Source organism: Centruroides sculpturatus, unplaced genomic scaffold, assembly GCF_000671375.1.
Source record: "Centruroides sculpturatus isolate CEXI.00-Female unplaced genomic scaffold, Cexi_2.0 scaffold160, whole genome shotgun sequence".
Classification (NCBI taxonomy): Eukaryota; Metazoa; Arthropoda; class Arachnida; order Scorpiones; family Buthidae; genus Centruroides; species Centruroides sculpturatus.
Window position 1 is genome coordinate 182053 of NW_019384435.1, and position 22886 is coordinate 204938.

Consider the following 22886-nt stretch of genomic DNA (forward strand, 5'->3'; position numbering starts at 1 on the left):
TTTTTCATATTTACACTGATTATAAAAGATTTCACAATTAAAGCAATCCTTTAAAATTTGAAATTCTAATTGACCAATATCAATTATTAATAAATCTTCTAATTTAAATGAAATTCAAAGTATAATCTGTAGATCTGTAGAAAGGGATTTCTCACAGAATTTAAGGATATCACAAGCTTATTTAGTTTTTTATAAATTTGTTATTTTTGCAATTCAAAAGACCATTTTAAACGATTTTAAAAAAATCATTACTGTAATTTTTTTCTATTTAGTCATTTTTACTATTACTTTAAAAAAAAAAAAAAAATCAAATTTAACAAAAATTATACATATAAAACTTTGAATGCTTAAAAAAAATGATTATTCTAACATTTTGCAATGAAAATTAACTTATTCAGTATTAATATTAAAATAACAATGAAACTGATAATACTTAAAGTACCTTATCTTTCAATGCTAATAATTCTGCTTCTGTTATAAGAGAGTTATCTTTGTTTTCTGTATTATGTTTCCATTTTTGTATGATGTTTTCAAATTCTTTTTTACTAGAAATACATATTAGGTAATTAAAATAATTATAAATTTAATATTTTTTTTAAAATTTAGTGTGTGGAGCAAGAAATTAGTGAGGTTGCAGCTGAAGTTTTAATGCGAAAACACAATTGTTGGATATTCAGCGCTGCCTTCCTGTAAGTCTAGGGTTTGACGAGGGCATTTGGAATATCAAGCATGATTCCATTGACTTCCAAATGCTATTGTCAAACTTCTAGGCTTACAGGAAGGTGGCGCTGAAAATGTTGAAAACTTCGGCTGCAACTAGTGTTGCCACCTTTTGAAAATCGCTAACCTGGCCAGGTTTGTTCAGACAGAAGTTCCTGACGCATGCACAATGTCATTTTACAATGCAAAGGATAACGTGCTAGATAACTTAGCCCATAGACGTGTATGATCGTACATGAAAAAAAAAAGGATCGACAGATTGCACGCCACATGTAAACAGATGAACATGGCAGAATTACAGATGAGTTTCAGTGAGTACAAGTTCTTTCGCTGTTAAAATAGTGTAAATTTGTAAAAAATATTTGCAAGAACTTTGTTTCATCGTAATTTCACAATTTCTACGAGATTCCCAGAAAAATTAATAGTTCACCCGGACAGTGAGTCAATTCCTGGACTGTCTGGGTGAAAACCGGATGGGTGGTAACACTAGTTGCTGACTGGTTTGAATTTAAAACCATACAAGGCATGCACAATATCATTTTACAGCCAAGAATTGAATAATGCACATGCCAATTTTAAACCAGTTAGGGACTTGTGTCAGAACAGACCTAATATTTGCCAGAGATATTTGCAGTTAGAATTTTAAAAGTACATTTTCTGTCATTCTTAGCCTAGGGATAAGATGGGGATAAATTTTTGTGGGGTTGTGAAGTTAAAGTGTTTAACCTTTAAAATAAAATACTTGCAAATATTTTTATAAATTTATTTTGTTTTATCATAATTTCACAATTTCTACGAAAATTGGACAAATTAATAATCAATCCGGACCATGAATTTAAAAACTGGCTTGTCCGAGTGAAAACTGGCCTGATGGCAACATTAGCCACAACCTCACTATTATGTATTCTTACCTGGAATCTTGTGGTGATTTTGTAACATCTGGTATCACAGTTACATCAGAATAATCAATTCTGAATTTACTAAGTAAAGCAGCCATACTACAATAATATAAACAGGTTGTTAATATATGATATGAAATATTTTATTCTTAAATATAATTATATGCATGCTTGTACAGAAACTTTTAGATAAGAAATTCAAAATATTGGAGGTTTCTAAGTATTGGCCTTGAAGATAAACATTTTTTAAATGCACAATGTTTAATGTGCCCAAAACACAAAAACAAATGAGTTTGAGTTATCTGAAATTTTAATTTATCTGAAAGATCCCTGGTACCATCAAGTTTGGATAATTGAGTTTCCACTATATATATTTTGGTACAATATTAATTTACTTTTTATTTCATTTTTAAAAATCTTTAAACAATATTTTTAATATAAATTTTTACATGACAAAATAGATTGAAGAAAGACAGCTGTGTTGAAATACATTGTTATAATTAGAATTTTTCAAAACTTTTGAGAAGAGCAAAACAGAATTAACTTATGATATATCAATCAGTTTTCTTCTAAACTAGAATTAGGAAAGTATTATTTTCATAATTTAAGAATTGTCAATAATCCTAAACATACAGGAACCTTTAAAAAATTTTCCAGATATATAAAGATCAGTTATGAATGGATCAACTTTTTCTAAAGAAACTAAAGGCTATTATTAAAAATTTAAAGTTAAAGAAAGAAAAAAAAATTTGGAGCCTTCTGTTTGTCCATTCACAACCTTCAAACACATAATAGCAGAGTTGAACATTGTAATTGGTCTCTTAATATGTCTCATGCAGGATTTTTTAATATTTTTATTTTTACAGAAAATAAAAGCTATTGGTTCAGTGTATCAAAATAAAAATTAGATACCAAAAAATTTTAATTAAAGTTTGATAATTTTTNTGATGCTACAATGTTTAAAAATATGTTGTATATTTCCATAAAAGATTACAATATTTTATAGTAGCAAAATTATTGCACTTTATTCTTTAAAGTAGGAATAAAAACATTTTATGAAAATAAGTTTCACAAAACCTTTTTACACATTTTCTAGCAGTTTCTTGATTTTTTTAATGAAAAAAGCAAAGTTTAAATATTTAATTCAGTTTATTTCTTAACATTTTAAGAAAGAAATTTCTTTAAGCTTTAAGTGTAAAAATGATGACTGATTTTTATTTATAATCTATATAAATAAAACTGTAAGGAATCAGTCAGTCTGTCAGTTCAGATGTTTGTTGCCACATCATAGGAAAGTGCCTGAAAATATTTTAACCAAACTTCACATTTTGAATCTGTCAATTCAGAAGAATGTTTAAACATACATAAATTAAGCTATAACAGATTACTGTCTCTCTCTGTTCACTAGATGGCTACACATTAATCAGCAGCTGCCCATCAAGCAATTATCTACAAGAAAATTGTACTTTTGAAGTATATTATTATGTTTGGAGAACTAACATTAAAAATTAATTAGTGAGAAATTAGCAGAACATACGAGAAATTGGAAAAAAATGATGTCACTGTGCTAGATGGCACTACATATATGCATGGCAGATTTTTCAAAGTATTTCATGTTGTGTTCATGATTACTCAGGCCTAACTATATTGATATAAGTTTTATTCATATATATAAAAGTCAAAATATGTTTGTATGTATTAATATATTAGTTAAAGGCTTCTGTATCATTCAATATATCTGTACCAACTTTGGCATGAATATTCTTTTACAACCTAGAAAAAATACTGTGGGAGTCCATACTCAAAGCATCCCTAAAGCCCACCCATCTTAACTTAAGTCCAAGCAATTTTTTTGTGTTTTTAATTTTATTATTGTAAATACTTAGTAACTAAAATGTACATTTATTGGCCTAAGATTTATTTTATCACCCTCTCCGATCCCAAGATTTATTTTATCACCCTCACTCCCTTAAAAGCCTGAGCAATGTCAGGCACATACAACTAGTTTTATCTAAATTTCCTCTCTCAAATTTAACACAACTTAGCACAAGAAGCTTTTTCTATAACAAAAAACAAAAAAAGCATACAAATTGATTTTTATATTTTGTTCAGAAAAAAAGCATTTTATGTTGAATTATATGTTTAAGGTACTGTACTTTCATGAAAGACTTATTTTAAAGCTAATAATGAATAAAAAGGTAGTTATCAATATAAGAAATCTTTTTAAAGCTAAGACAATAACTTTAAAACTTAATCATCATGTAATATTTTTCTTTTATTTAGAATTTTTAAATCTTATAAAATTATTTTTAAAAATTCATACATCTCTAATAATATTTTGGATCTGGTTATTCAAACATCTAAAACAAATTAGCAAGTTTTTTGGTTTTACTATGTTCTGAAAATAAAACTGAAAGTTATTGTATACTAACTAAAACTGCTGTTGCTGGTCATTTTAATTGATTTTTAAACATTCTGTAAAACTAGTACAAAACTTTTTTCACAAAATATCACTTATATTATTATATTTTAACTAAATCTAATGTAACTTAAGAAAGTACTAGGACATCACATGACTTTGGCTCCATTTCAATTTTATTACAATATAACAGAAAGAAAGAAGTGATCCTTGCACTTGTTAGGCACAGAAAAGGTGATTCTTGTACCTGATGATCGCAGACAGGTGAACTTGCACTTGCCACCACAAAAGAGGCTATCTTTGCACCAGCCAGTCATGGGAAAGTCAATCCTCATACTCTGCCAGCCACAGGAGAAGCGATCCTTGCACTGGCCTGGCAAATAGAGATGATCCTTGCACTTACCAACATGGAGAGGTTATCTAAGAATAAAGCAATCTATGCCCATGCCCACCAGTGGCTAAGTGGATTAAACCACTGAACACTGGTAGTTGGCCAGGCACAAAATCACAACCAACACTGGTAGTTGGTTGTGATTTTGTGCCTGGCCAATGTATTGGCTACATGTTCTTTCAATTTTCTTCATGTTAGTAACACCTAAATAGGACCAGTTTCCCATAAAAGACCTCTCAAGAGGCATTCCCACAGATTGCCCAGTGTTGTGTACAAATAAAACCAAAACTAAAAGTAATCAATGCCAATTGCTTTGTTCTTGTGTTCTGTTTGTTTTTCTTTGTGTGTATTTTTTGTTCAATGCATGCAATGCTGTTTTTTTTTATTTGAATGCTAAATTCTGTTAGGCATGCTCAAGCAGCAAGGACATTGTCACTTTGACCTCACTTTAGATATAAAAAAAGCATGGACCCCTATTTTCTACATTCATATTTATTACATTTTTGGATTCATCGTCGCAATCAAAAGAAAATGGCAATTTTCTATTTGAGAAAATTTGAGAATGAACTTGATTTGAATAATCTCAAAATTAGATAGCAATCATATTTTGAGAACAAACTATTCTATAAACTACATAGAAGACGTGCTAGCAACTTTGTTGCATGATTTATGCGATATCACTTTGTTGCAAGCGCTCATGTTAGGACCTTATATCTTGGAAACAAAGTCATACAACAAATTTTTTATTTAAATTTTGGATTCTTCATAGTAAAAAAGAAAAATGACAGTTTTATCAAAATCAATTACACAGATTTTGAGAACAAACACAATTCTGTAAGCCTCATAGAAGAGGTTTTACTAATGCTCTGCCTCAATAAACATTTGAAATTATTATAGGCTTTTATACTTAATATGGTGAATAGGTATTTTAGATTTCTATACAAAAAAAAAAAATGCATCAATTTTTTATATTGATTGCCTATATTAAATTATTTTCACAATTAATCATTTGATTTTTTAAGTCTTTCTTGAGGTTGATTTCCAATAGCTTATTTGTTTTTTGACACTAAATAGTATATAATGTGATCATCTTTAATTTGCTTTTATTGACTATTTACTGTTTGATCCTAGATTTAAACTCTATATTTTATATTCTTATAATAAATTATATTAAATCATTTTTTCATTTTTATATGGCTCTAAATCTACCAATAGTATATTCTCAGAAAGTTGTTCATTATTTGACCACATTTCATCTTTTCCAAATTAAGGAAAAATTATTCAAAAAAAATGCTAAGAAATTGTATTAACAGTAAGCCAAAATTTAAATTAAGTTTTAACTTACTATTGATGCATAATCCTAGCATTTATTAAGTGACTTGAAATTCATTAAATTTGATGTTATGATATTCCAAAAATTTGCTGAGATGATTTAAAAAAAAATGCAGACCACAGTCTAACTTCTACTAATCTACTTCTAACTTTATAGTATGTTTACTATCTATGATTAACAAAAAAAAATTATGATACTTTTCTTGAATTTTCAGCTGTAACTTCATCACATTGAGAATCACCAATAATAGAAAAATCAAAACATATGAAAGATGAGCTGGTAACAAAAGTATTGTGACAAAGTTATTTCATGTAAATCTTATAATATACTTGTGCCAAACTATTTTCATTTTCCAATTCAGTAGTATATTCATTGTAATTTAAATTTGCATTTATGTCAGACTGAATATTTACTATCATTTGAGAGTTTCCACCTGATATTAGCTGAGTTTAGAAAAGACATTAACTAATTTTTTTGAGATGAAAGATTAATGGAATTACGTTTTTAGGATTTTTAAGTCTAATTTAGAAATCCTCAAAATTTAGCTCCTTTTAATCTCGGCATCAAAAAAGTTAGCTAGTTCTGCTTACAAAGGAAACTGAGGATTTTTCGTTTACCTAAAACATTTGAGACACTGGTCAAATTGACTGGTTTTTGGCAGTTTCATGAATAGTTCCATTTGACATCTCAAAATAAATTAAAATAATTTTTATATAATAATTAAATATCATTTATTAAAAAAAATTAAAAATAGCAAATAGAAAAACAAAACTGGCTCAGAATAACCAGTTAGTAGTGCTAACAGAGGTCAGTATGTAAACTAGCAAAAAAAATTATAAATGACAAATTAATAAAGTATTTTAATCATACATTAGATATGTTCCTAAGTCAAATATTTAGAAAATTAAATTTAAAAATCTAATAATATGAAATAGAGAAATTAAATAGATGATTAAAATTAAGAAAGTTGTTTTGTTATTATATTACAGGGCTTCTTAAACTTTTTATATTCACGACCCCATTTATGATTGTGAATTTTTTCGCAACCCCAAAAAAATCTAAAATTTATATATAAATTTGCAAAAATAATAATGGTGTACTACCACAGTTCACTCTTGTGTTACAATGGAACAGAGACAACTGAATACACTGAAAAGCGACAACACTACACTAGTTCACACTACAGTGTTGCTGAATCGTTGTCTCGCTGCACCAGAAGTGACACAAAGCACAACTCACGATACCTATGACACAAAGCGTGCCATTTTCAAACTCTCACAAATTATTTTCAATATTTTACATTAAAATCTCGTGACCCCAAATGGGGTCGCGACCCATAGTTTCAGATGCCCTGCTCTATTAGATAAATAGAATACAAAGAGCATATTATATAATTATTTTAAATATGTAATAAATGACAAAGTTAATACTGCAAAATAAAAATTTCTAACTTACTGAATAACATTAAAATATTCAAGTACTTCACTAGGTTCACATTCTTGCCAGTTTGATTTATATCCCATTAAAATCACATTTGGTTTTAATTTTCCAATTCCAACTAACTACAAAATATATTTCATATTTATAAATCTAGAAATATTTAAGTCTATAATTTAAAATAATAGAATCTTAAAGATTGTAAAAGCAAATATTTTACAATTCAAAAGAATATTTAAAATACATAATTAAAATTACAGAATTTTATAGAATTTAATAAAATTTTTCATTTCACAAACAGAATAATTTAGCAAAGCTTATCTTAATGTTTTTATTATTTGTTAAAAATAAAATTTCACCTGAGTCAGAGATGATACACCATGGGAAAAACTGTCTTCTTGAACTACTGCATAAAATGATTTCACTTTTCGTTTTTGAAGCCATTGATATGCTTGTTGACTTAACAATGCTTTTGTTTTTTGAGAATGATTTCCCTTTATTAAAAAATTTTTAAAAATTTAATTAGAAAAACAATTATTTCATTAATATAATAAATAATATATGTGATGTTTAAACAATTTATTATTATTGTTTAAATTTTTGTTTTTTATTGCTTAAATGAAATTAGTCTGAAAACAAAAAGTTATTAAATATAAAAAAATATTATATGCTGTTTGGAATATTAATCACATATTACATATGCAAATTCAAATCTGTTTTATCACATTTATATCTTTTCGTTTTTATAATTGGTACACTTATTATTTTATCGAAAATACTTATTAATACAAAAATGCTACCAAAAAATAAATAAATAACTTTTTCAATTGAGAAAACTGACATTTAGTATTTAAAAATATATAAACTATCCAGATTAGAACTTTTAAATCATACAAATAATTGTGAGGCCCTGGGCTGGGATGAAAAACATTCTTTTAACCATATCAAAATAAAAACGAATTTTGATCTTTGTGATTAATTAAAATTAAGGAAACTAAACTATAGAGGAAATGGGGAAAAATAAAATTTTTATTATTAAAACCACACAATAAAAAAGGAGAAATATTAGTAAATTATATTTTTTATAAGACACGACAAACAAAAAAAAAAAAGGGAAATGTTAGTTATGGTACAAGGTTTGCTCAACATCGAAAGAAAGACTGTGTTGAATTGTATCAACATAAAATCGTCTTTCTCGGGAACCAATCTGGTCCAATTTCACCTGGTAACAGAGAAAGACCAATCTGGGACTGAGAAAGGGAATTAATAACCAATAAAATGACAATTTGCAAGTCCACAAGATATTTAAGTCCATACCACAAGGACACTTCATTCTTTGCCATGGCATCCAGCAAGGCTGGGGTATTTCCCCATAAGGTTCCACCTTTATCCTTTACTGATATATCCTCTGAAAGTTAGATCTTTGTTGAGAGAAACTTTGGAGATTCCAATCTGCATCCACTGGACATTGTTTCTTATTCGAGAACTGGACTTAAAATGCAATATCCAGTCAGCAATAGGAAACCATGTTTGTTGCTGGACTTTCCTCTTCTTCTTTGAAGACATCGCACCAAAATATACAAGGACTTCAACCCATTGTGAAAAGTACTATTGACCAATTATTAAATCTCTAACTGCATTATTAATTACTACATTCCACTATACCTTTAAAATGCAGTCTACTTTAGACAAAAGTAGACTGCATTTTAAAGGTATAGTGGAATGTAGTACTATTGACCTTTAGTGTAAATTAATTGTCTAATAAACGGGTTGTGTTGTTTGTAAATGAGGCATCTATCTCTGACTCAACTGCTCCCACATGACATTGACTGTTACCGCTCAGCAGTCCATACAGCAATAGAGATGATAAACTCACATAATCAAATAGTGATAATTTTCTAAGTTATGTTAAGATTATAAATTATTATATACCATAAATCCTCCAATAAGGTCCAGGTCTCCTAAAAACACTGGCTATTTAGTTTAAATTGCTAAATAGACACTGAATGTCACTAAATTCCTATGTGAAACTCATAATTCTTAAGAGTGTTCTGCACATTCTGTGGTAATTTTCTCATAGAACTCTTGAAAAATGTTTTTCCATGACATGAAATGCAATTGAGGTATATGGGTAAATAATATGAGTGGATGAATCTTCCTGTATTTTCTGTTTCACACTCTTCATTTTACATAGATCAGTGAATTAAATGTTGATTGGAATGGCAACCAAGAGGTCTTTCAGCATTGCCTTCAAATTGAACACAGTTGTGAACACAGTTGTGAACACAATAACATCCCAAAGAAGCAGCAGCACAAAAATTCAAAGTGCATCCAATGCAAATTCATGAGTGGAGATGCAAGCAAGGCTATCAAGAATAAGAGTGAAGCAAAAGGGACTAGGAGGAGGAAATTGCAAGAAGATCAATGAAGAAAAGGTTCTGTACTGTGAGATATAAAATAGGGTTTTTATTAGCCCACTAAGAAACACCCAACAAACCAAACACATAAGTGAATTAATTTTCTCAAATCTACTATGTAGGATATAATTATTTACAGGTTCAATCAAGGATGTCAGCTCTAGAATGGTTACTTCAGCAAAAACCTTAGACCTGATCATCAGCGGAAATTACAAAAATAATAAATGACCACAATACACAAAATCGTGATAACACTAAACCAATACAATACACAAGAATAATTTTCCTAAAACTAACCCTTAATACTAAACTTACACTAATATGGAAAGATGAAGATAGGAGGGGAGAAGTAGTAAAGATGGCAGATAGGACAGAACAAAAGTACCAGGGGTTGTATGCTGTCTACTACTACTTCTTACATACAATACATGCTTCTGTCTTCCTTTCCTTGAGGCCTGAGAGTTTTACTTGTATCCAAATTGTCAGTCACTTGTCCAAAGCGCGCAACTAGTCAAGTTGAATGCTGACTAACACACTAATTTTGAGCTGGAAATTTTAAGGTTCCTACTAAAGGTTCTGACTTTACTCATCTACTCTGACACCAAACACTAACGTCTCTTTCTTTTTGTGGTCCTCTCTCTTTGAGCACCAGGCCAAAAGTAACCCTTCTTCCCCATATTTGCCCTCAGATAACCTCATACTTATTGTACTGGTTATTCTAGAAAGTGGCCCTCACCTCCAAGAAAGAAGAATTAAGGAGATTAGTAAGTTCTAGAAGTAAGAAAGAACAAAGAGCAGGCTAAAAGTGTATGAAGAACAAAAGACAAACAGACAATATGGCATACTGCCACAAGTGGGTCTGTGAGCAGCAAGAGAAAAATAATCCCGTCTCTAGATGGATGGGGATGGACAAGGCAAGATAAGTCTTCTCCTGGTTAGATAAAAGTGATAAACAAAATACAGCATTCGCAGTTAGCAGAGGGTGACAAGAAAAATTCATGAAAGAATCACTTGCCCACAAGACAAAAGACATCACTTGCATAATAAGATCCTCAGATGCTACCTGATATGCTAGTGTCATATATAATGACTATTTCCAACATGTGAGAAGAAAAGTGCATCAGTGATTCAGAAATTATAGCTGGGAATGTGTTTTGATATGCATGGAAGCATTGTGATTGCAGCAACTGATAGCAAGAGTGTTCCTATCAAGATAACAGCTCATAAGAAAGAGCAGCAAAAGGCAATGGAATGAAATTGAAATCTTTCATTATATTTTGGAAGTGGTTATACGAAGTGGAGAGGCTGCAGAATCTTCCCAGAGTTTTTTCCAAGTTCAATCAATGGTTGGATAACAGAAGAGAAAATTACAGTGACTGCAGAAAATCTGCAGCAAGTTTTCTTTCTAGTGTAGACCATTTGTGTGAATTCATATCACTGTCACATCAGCAAGAAAACAAAAAAAAAACTGAAAATCTATAATGTGAGTGTTACTGGTATTCCAGGCAACAGCACAATTTATTCATGCAATGGATGTAATGTGGAAGAAGTCCTTCTAGGATAAATACAGGGTGTCCCAAATTAAATTTGACATTTTCCAGCTGCCTACAGGTAAAACTATTCATCAAAAAGGCATGAAAGTTTGGGAATGCCTTAATGAGATGATAGAAATATTTTTCTAGAGCAAAAACTTAGTTCCAAAAGCCACCACTAAAGGACATATTATAGTTCATAACAATGAACTACACAAAAGTATCTGTCTAATGTGAGCAAAACATGTTCAAAACATGATGGCCACCATTGTCTGCTACCATCTGAAAGTGTAAAACAGCATGTACAATTGTTTAAATTAATGCAGTGCATGCTAGGAGTAGTTATGCACATAGCATGCTATGCTGTTTTAAGGTCCAATAGTAATATTATGGGATCACAATAGACCAAGTCTTTGAGATAGCTTGTAGCGCTACGCGACTATGTATTGTTATTATATGTATGTATATATATATTTTTGTCAGGTTCCTTTGTGTTTTGTATCGGGTTTTTTGTCATTTATGCGATGTCACGTGTGTGTGTTATGATGTTACCGATTGGGTGGAGCTTTCCGATATGTAACGCTACGCGACTATTGGTTGTTAATATGTGTATGTGTATAAATATTATTTTTCTTGTCGGGTTCCTTTTGTTTTGTATCGGGTTTTTGCCATTTATACGATGTCACGTGTGCATGTATTATGACGTCACCGCATGGGAGAAGCCTTCCGATTGGTCCAAGGTGGGACACGTGGTAAAGCGGACTTCCGGAGAGCGGGAGATATAAAACGTGTGAACTCCCGTTATAGGATTTTTCTGGTCTCTGTACCCGTTGAGGAGAGTGGTCGTTATACTGGTAAAAATAAACCTTTTCTTTGTTTCCGTGCACGTGTTGGTCATTTACTGTGTCCTTTGTTTTATTGCCCCGTGGATTCCTATCTACGGCTTACTCAACAAGCTGCAGAGCCAAAAATTGCATGGATTCAAGTCTGAAAATCTTTCAGGCCAATATGCCACTATTTCAGCTTGAGAAGCATCCTCTAGTGGTGGTTTTTGGAATTAACTTTTTTGTATTATATTATTCTAAAAAATTATTATAATATTATTCTAAATATTATTCTAAAGAAAAATTCCCATCATCTCAAAGGTATTCCCAAACTTTCATGACTTTCTAATGAATAGTTTTTTCTGAAGCCAGCTGGGAAATGTCAAGTTTAATTTGGGACACCCTATATGTCAGTTGTTTCACTCTTGGATGATGAATGATGAAGAGAAACAGTATACATGCAAAGGAAATCGCAAAGTGCCTTTTTAAATGATGACTTCTTGGGTTTAAAAAGCCTAGTAAATATTCCAATGAAAGAATCCACTACTTCAAAAATTGTATGTTGACTATCAAGACAGATGGCAGCAAAAACGCATCCATCCACTGTTTCAAATCCTAGAACTGTACCTTGGGAGTAAGAAGTTATTGGTGGCCTGAAAGTAACCTGTACTAGAGGAAGAGGATGACAAAAAAGCTGATCGTAATAAAGTTGTAATCTACAGTGATGATGATGGTGAGCATTATGATATTCTCTACAGAAATGATGACTCAAATTAAATTGCAAATATGGTAATACTATAATAATAATGCTTATGGTAGTAACATTGTGTAGTATTGTGCTTTTCTATTAAGTAAAAAGAATTTCATTCACAAAAACTTTTCCTTTTTATTTAAGTTTTCATTGTTTGGTAAAAAGAACAGGTGAGAGAAAACATGGAGGTGGTGATGGAAAGAAGATTAAACTGTATTCCCCTTTTTTAAATCACTTATTTGGATATGAAATTCTGTGAGAATGGAATAAACACTGGGTCTCATATATGCCAGTGGCTAAGTATATTCTGCCTAATACATGCCAGGAATTCTTAACACTCATTTGTTTGATGTATTTACTGTCAGTGATTTTTGGAATAATTTTTCTGATCTGACATTAAATTATGTAAATCCTTCAGAAAACAAGAAAAAAAAAATACCAAACAAATATTCAAATATTACAATTTCTTACTAATTCATAATTATATTTTTTTAATTTACAACAATGATAAATTTTGAATACTGTAATTATAAAATAAAAATTTGGCATTTTCTGCTAGCCTACCATTCACAATTATTATTAATACTATACTTACTATTAGAACATGACCACAGACCATTAAACTCAATTTTTTTGAAATAGTATAAGCAAAATCTACCAATGGAGGACGATTATTTGGGCATCCAGTTAGAACAAGAATTTGTGGTCTGAAAAATAAAAAGAAATTATTACAGATTCAAATTTAATTTGAATCATATTTAAATTTATATATAATGAAATAGTTAGTTATTAAAAATTAGATAATCAAATTCAGAAAGTTAATATTGTAAGTCTTACAAAATTAAAGATTTGAAATATTAAAATTCTTCACTGAGTAATTACTTTAAAGGTTTCCTAAATAAAATAAAACATTTCTAAATGGACAAAATTTTCTGAAAATGAACTAAACAAAAGAAACCATTAAAAAGACACTGCTATAAGAGCATGTATCCTAAAACTCTACACAAATTTCAAAGTTGTTTAAAATTCATTATTTTAAAATAAAGTTTTTTTGGGTTCAGGCAGGATGTTTAACATTCAGATAAGATGATCAGGACAGATTGTCTGAAATTCAAACTTTAGTCTTAATCTGTTCCATTAACCTCTGGAAGTGGTCAGCTTTGAAGTTGTAATGGTAGGTGGCACCACCATCGAGGAAGCAACAGAGTTGGCAACACAAAAAATAGAAAAAAGAATCAATTCTCATTTTTGGGGATTCTTGACGTAGGTGAGCTACGGAACAGAATTCGTTGATACATGCACAAATTTCTGTTTGTCAATTTGTAATTAGTTGTATCAATACATGTATATTGGAAAACCTATGAAATAAATATCATTATTGATAAACAAAAAGATGTGTGTGAAATCCTTTCCCTAATAAAACACCACAAAGTTATAAAATTTGGCCTTGATCCTGTCCTCCAACTCCTTTTGGATCCAGCTTCCTAACCATTTTCATAAACTATTTGCTTCAGTTGGTACCAAAATCTCTCAATTGGTCTCAGCTGTGAAAAGTTTTGAACATTGACTTCATGGAAGATGTATCAAATTCTGTAATGATCCAACTTAGCAATTGTGCTAATGGACAATGGCAATGTCAAACCAGAAGACATATCCTTAGTCAGGGTAGTATTTCTTTAGGAAGGATACTATCCTCTTTTTGAATGCATTCACTACAATATACTTCTTCAGTGATGAAGAGCTGTGACAGGGCAATGAAAGTCTAAACATCCCTTTGAACTGAATGTCAGCTAAATCAGGAGCTTTGATAAAAACTTGAATTATTAAGATTATCAGCACAAAACCTTTCTCACTAATTTCTAGCCTTATTAACAAGAGTACAAACGCTTTCGGCCTTCTTAATAGGCCTTCCTCGGGTACGAAAACGTTTGTACTCTTGTTAATAAGGCTAGAAATTAGTGAGAAAGGTTTTGTGCTGATAATCTTAGAAACAGTTCTAGCTACATATGCATAGTACTTGAATTATTGTTTGAATTTGACTTCAGGATTTAAATCTAGCACTTCTTTCATGAAATGGAAATTGTTACCAGTCAGCTTCTCAACTTGACAAGTTTTGAGTTCAGACAGACAACCAACAACTTGGACTAGAGATTTATAGAAACTCTCTTGGACTAAGAAAGGCAAATGGAAGTGTGAATTATACCCAAGAAAGCTTCCACATGGTTCCTCATGACAACAGAAATATGTTCATACAACCCAAGTTCTTTATTCTATTCTTTCTGCCATCTTTGATACTTCTCGCCTCCTATCATCTGTTTTCCACTTTCCTTTAGTGTAAGTTAGTTTTAAGTATTAGTTATAAGGAAATTTTTGGGTAATAAGTAATCTCAAGTTTTTTGTACAAGTCACAATATTTTGTAATTATCCAGCTAACAATCAGGTTTTGGGTTACTTCCAGAATAATCTTCCATTGGCATCCATTACTGATCCTGTACATCACACAAAAATAGAGTTTTTAACATCTTCTGCACATGTTTCTTTTTTCCTGGGTGTTTGCCTTAGTGGGTTTACAAAACAGCACATTCTTTTCTGACAAAAGTGAAATAGGGCTAGTTACCAATAATCTCATCAATACTGAGCTTTCATAACACCATCTCATAGCTTCCACAAAAAGCCTGATGTTCTTTCAGAATCCAGAAAACATATCCATGTTATATTTAAGTGTATTCCTAATTTTCTAAGCATTTGTCCAACTTTTTCCAAGGCTCCAACTGGTTCCTCTTTCTGTCAGTCATTTTCCTTCTCTTTTGACCTCTTCCTATTTTTTGTCTGAAGATTCCTCTTGTTATATTCTTGAGATGAAGCCATGAATTGTACACCATGGAACTCCCTTTGTAGAGAAATATTTAACTACATAAAATTTACCATTTTTGCAATTTTCAGTATAAAATCTGCCAATTACATTTCTTTGATAAAATTTATTTAATTCTTCCTTTTTTAAAAATGAAATTATTTATGTAAATTTTTTTGATAAATAAAATCAACATTCTAGAAAGATTTAGTGTTTTGTTGACTTGTTTTCTGGTAATTTTGAGAAATAGCACATTTTTGAAATTTTTGCAAATTTTTAGGACACATGCCTGTAATTGTTTAACTAAAGCATGATTAATAAATTATTACTAATGCCTATCAGTTATATTACATTTGCAGATTATATAGATATAAAAATATCTAAATGCATATGCATACTTTTTTAGAATAAGATAAAATACCAAATAAGAAAATTTGTGATTCTTAACAGAATTATATTTTGTGGGTAAGTCTTAAAATAAGTCAAAGTCCACAGAAAAGAAATAAAGAATTTTTATTCTCTCCAGCTGTTGGCAATATTCAATGTAATATATAAAGTTCTTGGAATGTTCCTTAATATATAATATATTTAATATTTTAGGATATATTTCATACATACCTATAATTTTTCACATGATCTGGAACTAGATTTAATTTTATAACAGCATTAAGAGCCATTTGATACATTTGAGCCTGAGTTGATGATCCCCAATTTACATCTGTAATGCAAATATTCATTTTAATAAATTGTTGCAATGCTAATAAATCTTTACACATATAAATAGAATTATACATACACAAACATAGCATCTAAAAATATTCTAAATATCAATGTTTTTTAGGTTTTGACAAACAATATTTTTTTTGTATACAAAAAAATTTTTTATAAAAATTTTTCTTTTGGTAATTATATTAATCTTTATTAATTCTACAAAAACTGTTTTAATAAGCTATTTTTGTTATAATTTCATTGCCATTTATAAAAAATTTACTAAAACTTAAAACCATATTTTTAAAATTTACTATATAGTTGAGTATGGTTATAACATATTCCAATGAAGAAACATTAAAGAATGTTATTACTTATGAGCAAGATCTTGAAAAATCATAGTAAATAAAAAAACAACAATTTATTGCATTAAAGTGCTATGCAAAAAATAAAAACCATTAAAAAGTCATTGATTTTCATTTGTATTTATTTCACAGACTGTTCACAGAGGATTTCTTAATGACAAGAGATTCACTGTTTTCATGTCTCCATTATTATTTTATAAACTTTCAAGATGTTCTAACATAGCAAATGCTTTTGATATTATTGGTAGTGAAATCTTAACATCAGTTCCATCTGCATTATTGTCAACTTCACAGTTGTCACAGATACAGCTATCTGTTGAAGACTTAACTGTTAGAATATCATTAATATTGACAAGATTATCAGCAGTTAAAAATTCCAAGTCTTGTCTGTAAATTAAAATGATTTCTATCTGATTCCCATAATTCCTCAAGGTTAGTGTTAAATATAACAGATTCAGAGATTGCAATATTTTGTTCTTTTGATGTTGAATCATTTTTCTAGGTATCTAAGCTTATAATGCCATCTAACAAACTTAGTTTGGTCAGATTAACTTGTGATTGTTATTTCTGAAATCATTTACTATAACAAGGATGACAATAGCTATAACTGTTTTGCAATATAATTGTATAAAAATAGGTTAATAAACTGTTATGCCCGTAAAATAAACGATTACTTGTTAACATATATAATTAACATTATTATAATACAAACTACTTGGTGATAATACAAACTTAACTTTGTGCCTCCAGGTCTAAGTGCTACAACAGCTAACGCACAACTGACTGGAGACAAAGGAACATGACAAAGGTCAGAGGTGTGGGGTTGCCTAACTAGGTCAAGGGGCAATTTAATATGGGTTATCCCCTGGAGATTTACATACATAACAGCTTCTAACATAAAAACTTAACTGGAAATCTGTAATTCATTGATAAATCTGGCAGACCTACCTTTAAACAAATTATACAGCACAGAAGTTTGTTTACTTCTCATTTTGAGTTATAAAAACAAAATAATGTTTTTTTAGACCTGTTCTGTCAAAAAAATATATCTTTGTTTTACAAAATCAGAAAAAGCATCATTCTACAAATAACTTTCCAAAAAGTCCACCAAACAAATGTATATAGGAAGTGTGCAAATTCTATTTTGTTTTATGTTTGCAAATTTATCAAAGTATTTAAAATTGTGTTTTATCTCCAGTTCTGTTTTCTCTTCAGAAATATCCACAAGTTATAAAGCCTACAATAACTTTGATTGCTTTTGAGCTAATGAACAAAATTCACTGGAAAAACAATAAAATTTTGCAATGTATTTTGGAAAAAATACAAAATTTTTCCAGTTTTACTATAAATTCTGTGACTTTTCAAGCCTTATCAATTTCTCTAATTTTTCCAGTCAGCCAGAAACCCTGTCTTTAGTGTCTTGAAAAACATTAAAAACTCCACATACAATATATAATTGATTATGCTATTTTTTGTAAAAACACTTACCTGGCTTTCTGTAATAGATGTAGATAAACAAAGCTTGTACAACAGCAAATGTTGTAAGAGCTGCCCACCATTTTATTATAAACATGATAACAAGGCACAGTATTGCTCCAAGAAGACTAAGCCACATGTTATAATATTTGAAAGATGGACGGAATCCTATTTAAAGCAAGATTTAAAAATTCTTATATAATTTGTTTTTCCTCCTAAATGTTTATAAATTTACCTGGAGATCTTGAAAATGAAGCATGAAAACAGGAAAAATTTATCAGACAGTAAGCAGCCAAGAAAAAATTTGATATTATAGGTGCAATTGCATTCAGTTCACCTAAAAAAAATTTTTTTTTCAACAAACTTATAAAACGTAACATTATTCAGGACAATATTTTATTTAGTATAATCAAATATACACAAACAACATGCTAAACAATTACAATTTACACAGAACAACATATTTAACAAACTAGAACACTAAAAATTGTATTTTCAGAGATTCAAGCCCAGACCAGTTTCAAACATTTACTTTACATATATTTTACCTTTTAAACTGGACTTGTAAACTGATGTTTATTAATAACTAAAATGTAAGAAGTTCTCCAAAATAGTTAACTGGAAGGTTGGTTCACACATTTAATGTAAGACATAGGATCACTGTAATCTGTTCTGAAATACCTATGTTAAACTTAAAAATAAACTTGATTTGGAGTAATTACTATTTGTGACACATCTATTTTTATGGTTATGAAGAGTTTTGTGACATACTTTGAATACTTAAGGACTTAATTGGATTAGGATGAGAAATACAATTAGATGTAGATACTTATTTATCAAAGCAGCATGTAATTTTATTTCATGAATTTGAGTGATTAGAGATTTGGCAAAACAGTAAACATTTCTGTTACACTCCAAATTATATCAATAATTCTGTCTAACTGATGTTTGGATAATTGTCTAGTTCTATTGATTATTTAATAATACTGTAATGAAAGAATTGGCATATGTTATTTCATTGTCTATTGATGACTGATGTTATTAAATTTAAAACTTAAAATATGATGTTTGACCAATAAATTTGTGTTAATAAATTTATATTACTATTAAATTTGACATACAGTATTAATATTGAGATAAAATTTATATTAAATTAATTCTTTAAATTGTATCTAATTACATTTACGTAATTACAAAAAACTGCAAACAAAAAAACTGACATCTCTTGTCACCCTAAAAACTATACTGCTGAAGACAAAGTTAATAGACTGATATTGTTTATTATTTTATAAATGTATTTTATTTAAAACTTTTATAGTTATGTTATATATTTATTCATGCAATTTTCATATTTCTTGTTTTGAGAAAAACAAAGTATTTCATCAATGATAACACAAATTATGTATAAATAATTAATTAATGAGTATTAATCCAAGTTGATTATTTGTTAAAAATAAATTACTTTATGAATAATAATAAAACCAAGAAATAAAATAATACCTATTGCACAACATGCCAACGCTATTATAAATGTCAAAATGTAGCCTCGACGTGGCTCTCCATTTTTTCCATATCCTTTAGCAAAAACATGGATGTAAGGAAATAGTTTATCTTTACAAAGTGCCTGTAAAAAATTTTAGTTACATTTTATAAATAAATTTCTTTTAACTTCATATTCAATAATGTTTGAAAATTAACTAAACATTCTAATAACTATGTATTTTTTTTAAGTTTTGTTGAATGTTATGTCTTGGTTAAATATTATACAAAAATGTAAAAACTATACAGAAAACAGAAAAAGGATAAAGAGCTCCAAACTATCACCTAGTATGCTACTCTACATGGCTACTCTCCAAACATTATTAAAGGCCTAGTATGTTGCCTTTCCTCTGCCACTTCCATCACATTTAACATTCACCATATACAAGATAGTAATGTATGACAGAAGACTAGCTGCCCTGTACAAAGAAATTTTCAGGAATAATAATTTTTGTTTAGTTTTACAGAGAAGTCCCTGGTTTACACCCTCCTCTGCAATGCTAAAAATCATCCAGATATGCACCTCAAACAAGGCATATATATTATTCCTGTTACAGATCACAGAATCAACCCAACTTAGAATACATAGGTGTTACAATGCATCCTTTAAACATCTGTCTCAAAGAACATTAGAATTCCATCCTTAAAGGGTCAACCAACACTGCATTAGCTACCTTTGCCTCTGACACCAACATAGCATGCATTTCGACCATGTTTACCTCATATATAGATCCACCCAGAAACAACAGCTCAGATATTTAGAGCAAATAGAAATTTACAAGGCTATCTGAAAAAATACTGCCATTAACTTTTGCAATGTAGATTTCTTCCCCCTGCATGAAAGTCATTCTATGAACTGTAAACTTACTATCCTCTCTCCCTCCCTCCATCATGTCACCCCCCTCTTCACATGTATATGGCAATTCCCTGTTGTCTTTTAATTGCTTTGGGGCCATTTAGCCTGAGAATGCCTGTTTAACACAGGTGGAAACATTAGTTCTGTTACTTATACTGCTGGTTTTTGATTTCAGTTGCTGTTTTTATCAAGTTTATCCAGTTAAGAGTGGTTATGTTATAAACAAAGAGAAGACAGAAATAATTAATGTACAAAAACAATTTGAATGTTATGAAATATTACACATATTGTATGTGATATTAAATGGAAAGTTTAAAAGATTGGACTGAAAAAAAACCCCAAAATGCATATCCTAGAGAAAATATTAAGGTGACCAATCATCCTCCTTTAGGGAGGACAGTCCTTTTGTAAGTTCTGTCCTCCCTCAAAAAGTGTCCTCCATGTCCTCCTTTTCGATATTTGAAGACTAATCTGTAAATCTCTGTATTTGATTGATGCCGAGTTGATCCATTGCATGTGATGTGACGTGTTTGTATTTGACATGATGAATCATCAAGGCTTGGTACAGTGTGACGAGACATGATTATGAAACGCATATGCTCCGCGCAGGAGACCATGAGAGAGCATAGTGCGCACAAGTGGCTTTGTTTACTTCTTACTGAAACATGACACAGCACATATGTGCAGTATAGATTATTATAGTGTATTATTGTTGCAATGAATAAAATGTTTCTTTATGATATTTTTTCCTTCAATTTATTTGTGTCCTCCTTTTCATTGTAAAAAGTTGGTTACCTTAGAAATATATACATATTTCATATAGGGAGGATATGCATTTTCAGGTTTTATTTTCCAGTATACTTTTTTCCAATTTATATATATAGTTATATATTGTTGAGTATGGCTTCTAGGAAAAAACTGTTATACAAGTTTTAGTGAGTGAGTGAAAGAAGAAAAAGTTATATTACTAAATTTTTAAATTCAACCATGTGTAGTATTTGTTGTAATTATTTTCTCTGATTAAATCAATTCTTTTAAAATGATTCAGACATAGGCAAATATCAGTTGGATTATGGTAAAAACATTAAAATAAAATTGTATTAAACAAATTCTAAACAGCAAAAATTAGTAAAATACCTGGAAAACTTTTGGTGCACTGACTAAACTAGCCAATGCTGATGAAAGAGTGGCAGCAAAAATACCTGCATATATTAATGGATCAAAAGCAGCAACTAATTTCATTGTCTGAAACAAAATACTCAAAATACTCAGTTTACAGTTATATTAATTAGCAACATAAAACAAATTGTTAGCCTTAAAATCTTGATAAAAAAACAATATTTAAACCATTTAAAGACTTAAAATTTTAATTTTTCAAATGCTTACTATTACATAATTTGTGCTAATAAATAATTCAAAAAAATAATAATTATATCAAGATACAAAAATTTTCATTTAAAAAAATTTAAGTATACAAAGTAGTTAGCCTTAAAATCTTATTTTAATAAGATTACAAATAATTATTAATAATATGTAATAAATTATTACAAACAAACAATCTAGAATAATATTCCATTGAAAATACACACACTTATTATAACAAATGTGTTATATATACAGTAAAACCTTGCTTTGTGGTCATCTCTGAAATTTCCCTGTAATACTGCATAAGTTTTAATATAAATCTAACTCCACCTGGTAACCACTGGCTTACCTCACTTAATTAAGTGGTAAAGATAGAAGTGTCCTAAAATAATATTTATCCCTGTTTACTTAGCTAACAGAAGAGCAAAACCGCAATATTTCTAAAAACAAAATGTATTGTTTAAAGCCAGTGGTGATATTCAGCGGGTTCGCACAGGTTCGGCCGAACCCGTTGTTAACATTTTCAAAGTTTTCCGAACCTTGTTAAACACATGTAACATTTCTCAATGGTTTGATTCTTTTAAAAATATTAAAATATACGTATTATACTCTGTAACACTACTAAACTAGAGCCTTCCGATGCACCATTTGAGCGAAAAAAAAATTGTTAAGGAAAAATTTTCTGTTAGCGAACCCTTTGTTAAATATTTCGAATGTCATCACTGTTTAAAGCACTTTAAAAATGGAATCGAACTTTTTTGATAAGTTTTGAAACAGTTTGCAGAGTTCCCTCCCACAGATGACATTCAAATAAAATAAACTTTATTTACACTGGAAAAATTAAATTTAATCTCCACAATTTAGTAAGAAAAAAGACAATTATATATTTGTTCAGTGATTTTATACAAACTCAGAGGGTATTTTGTAAAAATATAACTGTAAATCAGCAATTCTTGGTCTATATCAATGATGTGTCACTTGCAACACTCAAGCCTAACGTAAA

At 29.6% G+C, this 22886-nt stretch overlaps 1 protein-coding gene across 1 annotated transcript in view; it reads right to left on the bottom strand.

The window, feature by feature from the left end:
• The window catches only part of LOC111619910 (solute carrier family 12 member 2-like), an 81279-nt gene that overhangs the window by 12692 nt on the left and 45701 nt on the right, over positions 1 to 22886 (bottom strand). The window contains exons 9-17 of the mRNA XM_023361734.1: positions 21656 to 21763; positions 19624 to 19747; positions 18359 to 18460; positions 18136 to 18291; positions 16193 to 16292; positions 13319 to 13430; positions 7559 to 7693; positions 7221 to 7324; positions 1632 to 1718 (exon numbers count right to left, since the gene is read on the bottom strand). Of these exons, the coding sequence (XP_023217502.1) occupies positions 1632 to 1718; positions 7221 to 7324; positions 7559 to 7693; positions 13319 to 13430; positions 16193 to 16292; positions 18136 to 18291; positions 18359 to 18460; positions 19624 to 19747; positions 21656 to 21763 (1028 nt within the window). The remainder of the gene's footprint in view (positions 1 to 1631; positions 1719 to 7220; positions 7325 to 7558; positions 7694 to 13318; positions 13431 to 16192; positions 16293 to 18135; positions 18292 to 18358; positions 18461 to 19623; positions 19748 to 21655; positions 21764 to 22886) is intronic.